The 15144-nt window shown below is 42.5% G+C and overlaps 1 protein-coding gene across 2 annotated transcripts in view; it reads right to left on the bottom strand.

The window, feature by feature from the left end:
* Gdap2 (ganglioside induced differentiation associated protein 2) overlaps positions 1-15100 on the bottom strand; it is a 50136-nt gene extending 35036 nt beyond the window's left edge. For both annotated transcript variants that reach the window (XM_059265955.1, XM_059265956.1), the window contains exons 1-3: positions 14902-15100; positions 5139-5378; positions 3856-3995 (exon numbers count right to left, since the gene is read on the bottom strand). In XM_059265955.1, coding sequence (XP_059121938.1) covers positions 3856-3995; positions 5139-5314 — 316 coding nt within the window. In that variant the 5' untranslated portion in view covers positions 5315-5378; positions 14902-15100. The remainder of the gene's footprint in view (positions 1-3855; positions 3996-5138; positions 5379-14901) is intronic.
* Between the last annotated feature and the right edge of the window lie 44 nt (positions 15101-15144).

The raw sequence follows: 15144 nt of genomic DNA, 5'->3' as shown, positions 1-15144 counted from the left end.
GGGAGATACACGCCTTATAAGATTAAATGAAGCCAGGTGGTGGTGGCGCACGCCTTTAATCCCAGGACTTGGTAGGCAGAGCCAGGTGGATCTCTGTGAGTTCGAGGCCAGCCTGGGCTACAGAGTGAGAGTTCCAGGACAGGCTCCAAAGCTACACAGAGAAACCCTGTCTCGAAAAACCAAAAAAAAAAAAAAAAAGATTAAATGAGCTAAATTATGAAAAGTGCACCCATGATGCATGGCTGTTGTTATTGTTATATCTAGAACACTAGAAAGACTCCAATTACTTCTTAGACTATGCTGTGATATGGACCTATGAAGAGAAGTCTGGGGTTGCAGGTGTATATAATCAAAACCACAACAACTCTTTCCCAAGCCAGAACAGCAAGAACATCTTTACCACTGATGCAACAGAACAGGAGAATACTCCTGGAGATGCTGAATAAGAGTTTCTGAATCCAGAACCCCAGGCACAACTGAAAAGATGGGATTCATTTAAAGCGTTAAAGCTGTCAGGAAAACGTCTAGCTGCCTGCCATCATCAGTTGTCTAACATGGATATCCAAGGCCCAAGACAAAGGAGGAGTTGAGTCTGACAATTAAAGCAATACCCCCAAGAAAACTACAGGATATCTGTTCTACCCAAGACCTACCAATTGATAACCTTGCTGTTACAGAGTAAATGCTTGCGTGCCCCCATCATTTTCTATGCTGAAACTTCACTGTACATACGATGGCATCAGAGCTGGTGTCTTTTTCCAAAGACACCTTCCGGTGAGAGGAATAAGATGAGATCATGCTGGAATCCTCATGAGGAGGATTATTATCTTTCCAACACAATGCTGAGATTGCTTCCTCTCATGTGAAGAGATCCAAAAACCTCTAAAGATCCTGACCTGCTGTCAACCTGATTCCAGACTTCCAGATTTCAGGACTGGGAGAATTAAATATTTGTTGATTACAAGCCATGCATCATCTGTACTTTGTTCGTAGCTTGAATGCATTAATTGGCTAAGCATGGTGAACCACACCTGTAATCCCAGCACTCGGGAGGATGAGACAGGGGGGTCCAAGTTTCAGGTCCAAGTTTTGAACTATATATATAGTAAGTTCTAAGCCAGCATGGGTTACACAAGACACCACCTTAAACAAACAGGCAAATGAGTAAGATACGTATGCACACATGTCTCGTTAGCTTTTCAATTCCTCCCCAAACAGCACTAACACTAACACTTAATGATCACTAGAAAGTGAGGAAGTCCTTGACTAAAACAGAAGTATAGAATACAAACTAATGCTCATCCTATACACAAGGCAGGGTGGAAACTTACAAAATGACCAAAAGTCATTAGAAACATGACTCTCAGAGACATATGAGAAGATGCAGCATCTCTGAGTCAAGACCAGAATGTTGTTTTAAAAACTACATGGAGGACAGAAAACAGAACTTACCCACATTTGCTACAGAATACTAAAACTGTAAGAACAGGAAAATTGAATAGGGGCTGAGACTACAGTTGAGGAAATCATCTAGAGAGTAAACCAAAGAGAAATTAAGAGAACAAAAAAATTGGAAGACAAAACAAGAAATTACAGCATGCAGTAAGTTTTTTTCCAATAGAGAGAAATACGGAAGAAAAGAAAAGCAAGAAATTCCTCAGAACCGAGCACCACATTCCTCACTCCCTAGTGATCTTTAGGTGCTGCTGTCTGAGGAGGAGGAAGTGAGAAGCTAACAAGGAGTGACAGGTCAATGACCTAAGAAGGCCTCAGGTGGACGGAGGCACTCCGGAGAGGAAGGCGAGGGGCTGATAACACCTGAGGAGCGTCTGATCGGAAGATCCACCTAGCAAACCTGCTGTTGTCTACCACTTCCAGACTGCAAACAGACTCTTCACCTCCAAAGTCCCCTTTTCTGTCCCCAAGACCCCCACGCCATGTGATCCCAGCATCTCCTCATTGAGCATGCTCAGTCTTCAAGCAGCTTCTCTGGCTCTGGCTATGTGCTCTGAGCTAGATAGAACAAGCAGCCTGGTGAATCCAGGTGTTCTAGTTCTTTATAATGGAATACAAATGACAACTCACACAACTTTTGTTTTATAAAAATAGCCACATTCAAAATGTGAAAGTCATATTGATTTGGAATTGGCTAAATGGCTACATAAATCCTACATGACCCATCTTTAGAAAGCTCAATTTCCTAGAAAAAATTTTCTAGCTAAATTGCAACACAATTTTATATATCAGGAATTCCAGCAACACAACAGCTGATTTGTGTGATACTAGTTTTTTTCATCAAAATATTTACTGAATTTTTGCTATGTGCCCAGAACTGAGGTAGAATCACCATGATCACGCCAGCTTGAGAGATGAGAAGACACAGACTGAGCAGTGACGTCACAATCTCCAGTACACACCCAGGACAGGACAGAGTTACAAAACGAACCCTAACCAAGCATTAACAACTGCCAAATAGTCTGTTAAATCCTGAGTTTTACTTTTTTATAGGTAAATATTAAATTTAAGAGGGATACATTTTGTGTAAAATCATGTTAGCTTTTCCACTCTGTATTTTTTAAAAAGATTTATTTACTTATTTTATGTATGTGAGTGCTCTATCTGCCTGTATGACTTTATGTTAGAAGAGGGCATCAGATCCCACTAGAGATGGTTGGGAACCACCATGTGGTTGCTGGGAATTGAACTCTGGACCTCTGGAAGGGCAGCCGGTGCTTGCTGGGGGATATCTTTCTGTACGCTGTGAATATATGTTATTCCCATTGGTTAATAAATAAGCTGCTTTGGCCTACGACAAGGCAGCTTAGAAGCAGGCAGGAAATCCAAGGAGAGAGACAGGAAAGAGAAAGGCAGAGTCTGGAGAGAGGCAGCCTGCCGCCCAAGGAGCAACATGCCAGCAGACGGGTAAAGCCATGGAACACGTGGCAAACTATAGATGAATAGAAATGGGTTAATTTAAGATATAAGAGCTAGCTAGCAAGAGGCCTGCCATAGACCATACAGTTTGCAAATAATATTGAGCCTCTAAGTGATTATTTTATAAACAGCTGCGGGACTGCAGGGCCAGGTGGGACCAAGAAACTTCTGGAACTCAGGACCTGAGAAAACTTACAGCTAGGGATGCTCTTAACCGCTGAGCTATGTCTCCAGTCCCCACTTTCTGAAATTTTAAGTCTCACTCTAAGATGTATGAGTATGCATGTGCATGCATACCCCCATAAGGGGTTTTGCCAGACTAGCTTCTCTGTTACTTTTACCAAAGAACTTTTCAGTATTTTCTTAAAGATCCTTTCTAATTTCCATATTTTTTATGGCATCTTGTTATATAGTTTGATTAAAGGCATTTTCAATCCTCCTCAGTACTTTATGGCTTCTGCTTACTGGCTTGCTCCTCATGGCTTGCTCAGCCTGCTTTCTTAAAGAAACCAGGAGCATAAGCTTAGGGGTAACCCCACCCACAATGAAGTGGGTGCTCTCACATCAATCACTAATTAACAAAATGCCACACAGGCTTGACCACAGCTCAATTTTATGAAGGCATTTTCTTAATTGAGGTTCCCTCCTTTTAGATAACTCTAGCATGTATCAAGTTGATATAAAACTAGTGAGTACATCTGTCACTTTGAAATGCAGCACATGACTGATGAGTTGCACTGCTAGTGAAACCCTAGGGCCTGGCTTTTCATGCACCGCGGGGATTGCAAAGGCTACTGGTTTCAACAACAGAAAATCAGCTTTATATGCACAGTTTTCTCCAAAAACACCCAACACACTTCTTCATGGTAGAAGACACCAAAGTACTCCCTAAGCAATAACATGCCTAGAGCGTCCAGTCACCTTTAAGTTTCTGTAGGTCCTCTTTCAAATCTGGCCCCGCAAGCATGAAGATGCTTTCTGACACAGGATTCTTATCTGTGAGGCTTTCATTGCTGGTATTCACAATGGCTGTACAGTTCAGTAACGCCACGTCTCCTTTCCTGAGGGACCAACAGACAGAAAACAATTAAGGGGAAGAGGAGGGAGATAACTGGCCTAGCTTCTAACTTCTCCAAAACCTTCTATCTTTGAAATATTGGCTTTGCTAATTCACAAGTCAAGTCATAGCAGAAGAGTAGAAACAGGAGAAAATGCCTGACTCAAATGAATCTGGCATCTTAGAGCTTTAGCGTAAGTGTTCCAACCCCAGAATTCACAAAGCCATGTCATACATTTGCCCCTTGCCATATTTCCTTCATTATGACAGAATGCTTATACAGCTGAAAGTAGTTGGTTTAAAAAGTTTAGAAATCGCATCAGTCATAATAGCTAAAACAATATAAACAACCTAGCTGTTCATCAACTAGTGAGCTGAGAAGTGTGCTCTTAGTGTGCATACGTGGAGTACTATTGAGCCATGAAAAGAAAAAAGTAGTACTTTGTACTACAGTGAAAACATTATACTAAGTCCAAGAGTCTCACATATTTTACTGTAGAAATTTCATGTACATGAAATGTACAAAACAGGCAAACCAACATGATTAATTCTGAAGACGATGGGAACATCACTGTCTTACTGTGGGGAGAGCTTCATGGTAAATCTGTACAGTTTACTGTATGATAATTATGCCCCAATAAGGTGATGAGTGATGTCGTTCTGTATGCTGTGAATGTGTGTTGCTCTGATTGGTTGATACATAAAACGCTGATTGGCCAGTAGCCAGGCAGGAAGTATAGGTGGGATAAGCAGACAAGTAGAATTCTGGAAAGAGGAAGGCTGGGTCAGGAGTCACCAGCCAGACACAGAGGAAGCAAGATGACAAAGCAGAACTGAGAAAAGGTACCAAGCCACATGGCTAAACAAGATAAAAATTATGAGTTAATTTAAGTGTAAGAGCTAGTCAATGATAAGCCTGAGCTAATGGCCAAGCAGTTGTAAATAATATAAGCTTCTGAGTGATTATTTTATAAGCGGGCCATGGGACTACGAGGGCCAGGCCAGGCAGGACCGGAGAAACTTTCTGTCTACAATAAGGCTGTATGTGTAAAGGCAGTATTTCAATTATGCTAGGACATGAATAAAAAAGAACTCTAGAGGAAAATAATGAGGATTCATACACAGTAAGATATAATGAGAAAGTTACCAAAGAACCACTTTTCCATTAATGTCCCGGTTATAAAGAAAAGGCGATCTGATGGTGTCTTCATGGAACGTCTCAGCTGTGCTGTCAGAGGAGCTTAATTCATCTTTATACGAGTCACCCCAGCTTAGCAGGGTGTCCACATCCACAAACTGGGAAGGTGCACCCAAGGGATCCATGGAATGGGAACTTCAGCTTGTGTCTCAAACTCCTCAGCAATTCAACAATTCCTGGAGACTTTAGCTTTAAAGAGAAGATGGAGACACTTTAAGACAAAAGCACTAATATTACTCACAAATATTACTTTAGTTCTACTAAACCAACACAGCAAACTCTGCTGTGGAATGGAATAAGTCAAGAGTACACTATGTGTCCACAGTCACTGTAATGGTTGATTAAAACAAGGACAACAGGGCTGGAGAGATGGCTCAGTGATTAAGAGAGGGACGCTCTTCCAGAGGACCTGGGTTCAATTCCCAACACCCACATGACAGCTCACAACTGTCTGTAATTCCAGTTCCAAGGGACCTGACATCCATGGCAAAACATCAATGCACATGAAATAAAGATAAATTTAAAAAAAAAAACAAACAAGGACAACAAAAAAAACTCCTAAAAAAATGGGAACAAGGCAGGGGTTATATAAGTATAAATTCCTTTCAATAACTGTAGCCTTTATGATCAAAATTATCACAAAATCACACCAGTTCTATTTTCAGAAAGGACTACTCATTCAACACTCTCTAGCATCCACTATTGCAAAATAAGTAAATAAAATGCTCTATGATATGCTATAAGACATAAATAGATAAATAATATGTATAAATTAAAGAATTCCATCTGATAATAATGCTGATATGTTAGTAAAACTGAATGAGACAAGGAAGTCACTACAGTTAAGTAGTAAGAGCTAATAAAAGTTTCAACTAAGGACCAAAGAAGACAGATGAGGCTTGGGTTAAGAAGCAACATGTGGGAGCTAAAAAGATGGCTCAGCATATACTACTTTTGAAGATGATCTGAGTTTGATTCTCAGCTCTCAAATTAGGAAGCTCACAACCACCTATAATTCCAGCTCTAGGGTATATGATGCCCTCTTCTGGCCCCTGCATTAATATGCACAGATCACACACAGACATGCACATTTATACTTAACTAACATGTAGAGGTAAAATAAACAGAATCTAACACAACACAAGATATGGTATACAGGACTGCACATGGTAGACAGCAAGTTGTACAAAAGTTGGAAGAGGAAGGTTATAGGAAGGCATACATCGTCTAGAGCTGGACCTAGGTCATGGAAAATTCCACCAGAGAAAGGGATGCTCAACTTACCACTGAGCTCTACAGCTGTTTCAGTAAACTGCAGACTCATTCATCCACTCTACCTTTGTAAGCATTGGGTGTATGTTAGGTACTGTTCTAGGTCCTGGGAACACTGGTAACAGCGCATTTCTACCTTAGGGCGCCCATGTGTCCCCAGAGAAGAAAGGTGTTAACAGTGTAACTAGACTGTGTGTTACAGAGGAAGGTGACACATGAGGAGCAAGTTAAATTGAGAAAGCGAGACAGGAGGGAAAGAGCCAGGGCAAAGAGCAAAGGGCAAGAAGGAGTGAGCAGCAGTTCAGGAGGAGCCAGGAAGTCATTCTGGCTGGAGAATCTAATAGGTAATGAATTAGAGGATGAGGTTGGTGCAGAGCAAGGCCAGAAGACACAGTTGTAAACCATGCTAAAATCCATAGCTCCTACTCTAAAGATGAGGGAAGCCACTAGAGGGTCTTGACCATCACAACTAAATACAGTGCTTGAAAGGACTCTACCTAGGGAAAGCAAGGGGGCAAGAGAAAATAAAGGCAGGAATCTAGTAGAAAATACAGTCGGGAATCTAGGAGATAGTGGCCATGAGAAATGTCAGCTTTGACATATAATTGACATGGAGAACTAAAGGACTTTCACAGGAATAGAGGGTGAGGAAGCACACAAGTGAGACAACAGCTAGATTACTTGCTTGAGCAACTAAGTCAGATAGTAATGCTATTAATAGAAAAGCAAGATTGGAGGAAGCTGTAGGGTGAAGGAAAAGCAAGGAATTTCCCCCTCCCATATGGCTTTTTGAATGTGCTGGTTCAAAATGCTCATTCCCTAGCCATGTGTTTATTGTCAAACTGACAACTGGATGCTTGAAGCTAGAGCTCAGAGCAGAGGTTCAGCTAACAGACCTTGAAGTCTCAGCATGTGCAGTGTTGAAAGCTACAGGAACTAGGGAAGATTGATGCAGAGCAACTGCAAACAGGGAGAAAGAGCTCCTAGGACTGAGTCCTACAGCAAAGTGTAGACTAAGAAAGACGGCCGGGAGAGAGAAGGCTGGTAAGAAAGGAAGGAGGCCCAGCACAGGTGGTAGTGGAAGGCCAGTAGAAGAGGCTGTTCATAGAGTGCTTCAGTAGGACAGCCAGAGCAATGTGCTACCAAAGGACCAAGACTGAGTGGGTTCAAGAAGTGAGCAGACAGATGAAGAAGGAAGAAAGTCCATCTGGGAACTAGTTTTTAAAAAGCTTTTTGACATGATACCAACATTTATTGTCACACTCCGAGAGAACACACATGCTCTTCCAAAACTAATTTCTTGGTAAGAGGGATGGATATAAGTAGAAGCACGGATCTACCAGAATATGCCAATTCTTCTATACACATAGTTAGGTAGAAGTGTGGTCATTCACATGGCAGTTAAAAAAAAGATATTGTAGATTATACCAGGATAATTTGTATTAGCATTCAATATTTATACTAAATACTTCTTTAAAATTGAATTTTCTAGATGTTGTACTTAGTTCACAATTGGCCTTTGAATCTGGAGGCAAACGGAACTTTGCTACATGTTTATAAGTACCTGAGCACTTGCTCCAAGCAAACTGAACAGAGGACAAATGCCACTCACTCAATGTAAGGACTGTCTGCAGAAATTCTTGATTGCAAATCATGCTGACTCATGCTCAAAGTTCTTAGTCATGAGAGAGAGAGAGAGAGAGAGAGAGAGAGAGAGAGAGAGAGAGAGAGAGAGAGAGATCATAGAACACATAAACAGATAAACAGTTTCTAGATTGCAAACTCGCATGTCAACTTTCGGGATGAAATTGCTTCTTTAACTTCTATTTCTGACTACAACATCTGCTTCTAGAACATTTGAAAATCAACAAAAAGTTAAATGATCAGGAAAAAAATTCTCAACTTTGGTGCAGTTCTCCTTTTCTTCCTGTGACAGAGGTAGAATCACATTGTGTGCATAACTCTGAACCCAGTTTCTCTTAACTATTGTCAGATGACTATGTCCACGTTCAATTACACAGCACAACAGGTGAATGTGGCATAATGCAAGTCACGAGCCCCTGTGTGTCAAGGCCTAAGTTCAGATCCCTGACTCACTATCTGTGAGCTGTGATCCTTGGGGTGAAGCTAGAGTTTCTATCTAAGCAGCAGTGATTAACTCCAGGCTTATTGTGAAGACTAATGCAAAAAACTGTGCCAAAACTACCCGGCAAGGCACAGTGAATTACCTATTAAAATATCCTCCGGGCTAATGGAACCACTGTCAAGAAGACATTATATTTCCATGAGACTCAAAGAACTCACCATGCAAGCTAAATGCTGGGTGCTGAACTAAGTTACAGTCTTACAGACCTTGATGTCATTATTTCCCTTGCCATGTCTTGTTAATCCCTAATAATCCAACATCTGTTCCTTTGCCACTAGGGGAAGGAAACCACACAATCAGCAATCCTGACTGCACGTCCCTACATTAGCTGGACCCTCCATCAACACTACTGTTTTACTCATTCACGTCATCTCTCCAAGTGACTCCGAACAGCACCTGCATAGAGACTCTTCACAGTGTCTTTCAATGACATTCATCTTCTGGCACTCACATGGTACAGTTTCCTCCTGCAATATTCAGGGCTAATCTATGTAACCAAGAAGATAAAATGAAATGATTGTGTGGCTTCTTCCCTTCCAAAAACAGAAAAGGCACTGTGGCCATGCCTTGCTCTCTCTCTAATTGTGCTCTGAAGGTGTTCACCTCCAGCCTGAAGAGGAACCGAGGTCTCCACCAAAAGCTGATGCCATGCACAGGCTTCTAAATAAGCCACTGTAGAAGTGTGGATCCTCTGGCCTTAGTTGGCCTTAAAATTACTTCAGTCATAGCTGGTATTTTTTTTTTTTTTTTTTTTTTTTTTGGTTTTTTGAGACAGGGTTTCTCTGTGTAGCTTTGCGCCTTTCCTGGAACTCACTTGGTAGCCCAGGCTGGCCTCGAACTCACAGAGATCCGCCTGGCTCTGCCTCCCGAGTGCTGGGATTAAAGGCGTGCGCCACCACCGCCCGGCCATAGCTGGTATTTTTACTGCAACCTCATGAGATACTGAATCAGAACCTCATAACAATGCAACAATGCTACTTTTTAATTCCTGACCTGTAAAATCTGTGAGAAAATAAACACTTTTTGGCTATTATGTTCCATGCATTCTTTCGGCTTTTTTTTGTTTTGTTTTTTTTTTCAAGACAGGGTTTCTCTGTGTAGTTTTGGTGGCTGTCCTGGATCTCTCTCTGTAGACCAGGCTGGCCTCAAACTCAGAGATCTGCCTGCCTCTGCCTCCTGAGTGCTGGGATTAAAGGCGTGCGCCACCACCGCCCGGCTTCCAGGCATTTTTCCATTCAAGAATGTTGGACACTGAATGTCTAGTGGAAGAGACAAAGCCACAAAAGCACACTAGCACAAAATCACAGAAACAGTGTAATAAATGTGCTATGACAAATGGGAGTGGGGGAGATAGCTAATTTAGACTAGAAAAGCAGAGATTGTCCTCTTCAGAAAGTAGCAAAGACCAAAAACAGCAGGAGAGTTTTACACAGAGGGAAAAGTAATTCTGAGAGCTATACATGATGGATGTGACAGGTAGAGAGGGCATGTTACAAACGTGCTCTCTAATCCTTACAACACTTTCATACAGCAGGTACTAAGACTCTTGTTTCATTACAAACTCAAGAGGCACAGTCAGCCCAAGGACATGTAACTACCATGTGGATGCTAAGGCCACACCCAGGGCATGTTGGTCCATGTCACTCCCTCTGCTCTCTTCTCCACCTGCTGCTCAAAACACTAACTTCTCCCCAGTTCCAAGTCCACCTTCATGCACCTTTCCAACTTCTGAGTGATCTCAGGGTATATTCTGCATGCTTAAGCCAGCCAAAAGGCCTTAATTCAAGCACTTTACCAGCTGCCCTTCACAAGAATAACATCAATTCTCCCTTAACATCTTCCTCTCTCCTCCCCCAGTCCTCCCATTCTTGAAAATCTTTCCTCCCTCATTTGTTCTTTAGACCATAGAAATATCTCTCCCCGCCCTTTTTTATCCCTTTTTGGTGATAACTGGGGTTGAACCTAAGGCCTTGGGCATGTGGAGCAAACATTATCACCAAGCTCTAGCTCCAGCCCTCTTTTTACTCTTTATTTTGAGATGGAGCACCCTAAGTTGCCCAGCCTTCCCTTGCTCACTCTAGCTCACATAGGCCTTGAAACCAGATTCTCCTGCCTCAGCCTCCTGAGTGGCTGGGACTTCAGGTCTGTGCCACCAGGCCTGGCTCACCTCACTTCACATTATGTGAGTGTGTATGGTGTATGTGTACATGGATATGTGTAAGCATGTGAATGGAGGTTAGAGGTCAACAGCAGACATCTTCATCAATTGCTCGTTCAACTTATTCTTTTTTTCTTTTTTTTCCTAAAATGCAAAATTTAAAGGTGAAATCACAGCTTTTTAAGTCTAAATTTTGGGTCAATGCATCTTCACTAGCTATACTAGCAACATCTAACATATAGCACACGCTAATGTGTACCAAGCTGCTTCAAGTCAATAACTACTGAGTTTCATTTTCAGCTAATTTACCTGAATTGTTAGGGGAAGCTATGGCCTGGAGCTCAGTGATTCAGCCAATAAACTTCAAGGACCCTCCTGTCTCCTCATTCCAGAGCTGAAATTACAGGTGCACACCATAGCTTTTTCCATGGGTGCTGGGGATCTGAACTCAGTCCTTACACTTGAGTGGCAAGGCTGGAAGAGTGAAACATTGCTCCAGTCCCCACTTCACTTTTGAGTATTTGTTGCAGAGTTCTGCTTCCTCTTCCATTTACTCAACCTCCTGCAATTTTCCTTCAGCTTAACAATGATTAAAGCTCTGATTTCAAGGTCAACAGAAACTTCTTAAGTTTACCACTTCCCCCCTGAAATCCCATTATTGTCTTCGCTGCACACTCTGGTAGCTCTCCTACACGTCCAATCATATCCAGTCAGTAGTTTGTTGGATCTCTTCAGCCATTATGATCCACAAGATGGGTGTTAAATAAGTGACAACTAATGCTCACAGCTGAATGTAGGGCTGAAGTTAATGACATTTTCTGGAAAGTGTCCTGGTCGTGAAATCTGGTTGGATTCTTTTGCAGCCCCACCTCCACAGAGAAACTGATTTTTTTTTCATTAGAAGGAGATTTAACTCCCACCTGCCCCCAACATATACTTATGGCCATGCCTGTGCCCCCTCCCCATCCAAGAAAGTAAGTGGATCAGCAAACCTAGAGGTGGCAGAGACCTGAACCCCACAGGACAGGAGCTCCTAAGGGACCCGAGGTCACAGGTCCTTTTGAAAGAAATATGAGAAAAACCCTCTGACCCCACATAATGTGTGTGTAAGAGCTCATACAAGCACAGATATGCATACAATTGAAAGGATTTCCGGACCTTAGATTAATTCTAGGGACAAATTGAAAACAAGAAGGGGACATGGGCATGATGGGAAGTGTGTGTGTGGGGGGAGGGGAGGACGGGACAGGATAGAGAGATAACTACAGTATTCTATAACCTTAACCATAATTTGGATAATATTAAAGGAAAAAATACTTCCCACTGGAAATCAATTGGTCAGCTCTGAACTTTGAACAAGCTTGTAAGCAAACACTATAGTTTAGTAAAACAGGCTCCTGAGGCATATTCTCATATCAAAAAGTTGTTGGACTCAAGAATAGATCAGATCTATGTATTAGGCCAAATACTTTCTTTCTATATTAGTTTAAGAGAAAGGATCCCCAAACAAAGAGAAGCTACTAAATATTCTTTACAAGTCAAAGAGTACACTACAAACAGTTCTTTGTAGCTTATTTACCCCTTAATCCTGTCATCATTCGCTTAAAAAAGACCTTCTAAATAATGATTTACAGAAAGAACTGAATTGCCCAGAGAAACCAGATTTTACTGTTCAAGATTGGGCAGCATTAGGCAAGAACTGTAGCTAGAGTTTTCTTGCCTGGCCCACGGTCAGGGCAAATTTCTCTCACCTGCCAGTCCCACAGCCTCAGACCCAACCAAGTAAACACAGAGACTTATATTGCTTACAAACTGTATGGCCGTGGCAGGCTTCTTGCTAACTGTTCTTACAGCTTAAATTAATCCATTTCTATTAATCTATACCTTGCCACATGGCTCGTGGCTTACCGGCATCTTCACATGCTGTTTGTCATCGTGGAGGCTGGCAGTGTCTTTCTGACTCAGCCTTCCACTTCCCAGCTTTATTCTCCTCCTTGTCCCGCCTACACTTCCTGCCTAGCCAATGGCCAATCAGTGTTTTATTTATTGACTAATTAGCAACACATTTGCCATACAGAAACATCCCACAGCAAAGAACACTTTGGATCACTGTCTCAAAACCTAATTTTCAAACAGCTAAAAACAATGGCACCAAGCTAGGAGTGGTGACCCACGCCTTTAATCCCGGCACTTGGGAGGCAGAGGCAGGTGGATCTCTGTGAGTCTGAGGTCAGTCTGTCGTACACAGATAGTTCCAGGACAGCCAACACTATGTAGAGAGATCTTGTCTCAAAAAAAAAAAAAAAAAAAAAAGAATTTTTAAAAGTATGGTATAATTTCAAAAAGGAAAGTGAGAATCTCTAGGATGACAAGCTGTCTGTTGGTTGTTCATGTAGATGAGACAGGTGTGGAAAGTACATAAAGTTGGACCATGTATCTGACCTCTAATAATTAAGCAGCTTGTTTGTTGCTTTTGATTAATTACAGGTTTATTATTCTTTATGGCTTTGTATTTCAATATTTAAAAATTCAGGATATATAGGGATGAAAGTACACACGACACCCATCCCTATGCCAAATCAGTTATACTTGAAGAGTTATTTTATGCAAATGGAAAGCTGCTCAGATGAAAAAGTGTCAGTTCTCAACAATAAATACATTATAACAAAAAAGATGTCTAAACTTCATTCGTGGTCCCAGTTCAATTTTAACATCATCATTCAAAAACACTCAAAGCACATGCTCTAATGGTGAATTAGCAGTGTCACATAGGCATTAAACAAACCTGAGCATGCTTTGGTTTGCAAGTCTTTAGACAGTGAGCAACTTGGAGCCTTAGATAAGAATGTAAGATTCTGTCCTTGAAGTAGTGGATAAGAAAATGTCTAAGATTAAGATGTGCTATCTTAAACTGTTCTGGAGGTGCACATCTTTAATCCCAGCACTAGGGAGGCAGAGGCAGACAGATCTCTGTGAGTTCAAGGACAGCCTGGTCTAGAGAGAGTTCCAGGGCATTCAGGGCTACACAGTGAGAACCTGTCTCGAAGGGGGTTAAAATGTGCTATCTTAGCACTCTGTATCTAGACTAGGCTGCCTTCTGAGTGCTGGGATTAAAGTTATGGACCAAGCTTGGCTTTGATCCCATGATTAAAGATGACAACATCAATTGGCAATGTCTAAAGGTTCGACTGGCCTGAAAGATTCTAAACTATTTTTCCACCAAAGCATACATTTTTCACCTCTAACAATGTAATGCACAGCATCTACAGGAGGTAAGGAACATATACACCTATCCAAATGCTCCTCCTCTGCTTGAAATAAATCTATCGCCACAATTTTTTACCTTCTCATTCATCCAACTCATAAAAAATGCATTGTTGTTTAAAAACACCTATGCTGCTACGACCACCATGTATGTGTCTCCACTAAAACAATTTTCTTAAATATAGAAGATGAGCTGAACATGTTTTAAAACATGAAGAAAACTATTCCTGATAAACAATCCCTAAAAATTAAGCAGGAAGACAAATCTGTCAACTACACTTGTCTACCTGTCTAATTTCTAGGCTGGCTGCAGAGGGCTTGTTCAATAAGTGACAGCAGGAGATATTTCTTTGTATGGTTATATGCCAGCTGCAGTTCTATACAGACAGCTACAGCCATCAAAGCTCATTCTAAAACTTCTAGACAGCCCAAGGATAGAAGAGGGCAGAAGTGAAAGAGAGAAAAACTAATATCCTCTTGTTAACAGAGCGGCTCAGTCTCAGTCTACAATCAAGGACGGGCCAGCCCAGGGTCACTTCCCTCTCAAGTGGCCTGAGAGCGGAAACACAAAGCCAGACCAATGTCACTCCAGGGACTGCGGGGTCCCCGGACAACTCAGCATCCTGGGCTCGGCGTCTGCTCAGGGCGGACGCAATCTACAGAGAGGGCTAGACTCGACTTGGGCTGTCACCCGCAGGGCTGCCCGTCACACCGCATCCCAGCATCCCGAGACGTGCGCCTCCAGAGCTCCACGCCCAAACCTGAACTGGGTGTGAGCCCCAAAGCCCAGGTCGACACAAGCCAGCCCGATTCCTCCCAGCCGCCGCACCCGGCCGTGCCGCCCTCCCCTCCCGACTTCGCCCGCCTCTCACGGCGCTCTGGCGGGCCCATCCGGGCGGCGGCCGGCAGCTCAGCTCCGTCGCAGAAGGCGGGCGGGTGACATCTGCACACAACGACTGCCAGAGGCGGAGGCTGAAAGGAGTGGGTCTCCAGAGGCCGGGGTGACTAGCTTCAGCTTTCTGACAGCAAAGGCAGCCGCTTCCTCTCCGCCACGCCGCCCAATCATAGCGTTCCGACGTCACTTCCGCCCTAGAAGGTAAAAGGAACGCCGGGCG

Source organism: Peromyscus eremicus, chromosome 6, assembly GCF_949786415.1.
Source record: "Peromyscus eremicus chromosome 6, PerEre_H2_v1, whole genome shotgun sequence".
NCBI lineage: Eukaryota > Metazoa > Chordata > Mammalia > Rodentia > Cricetidae > Peromyscus > Peromyscus eremicus.
This window is presented reverse-complemented; position numbering and strand designations above follow the sequence as displayed.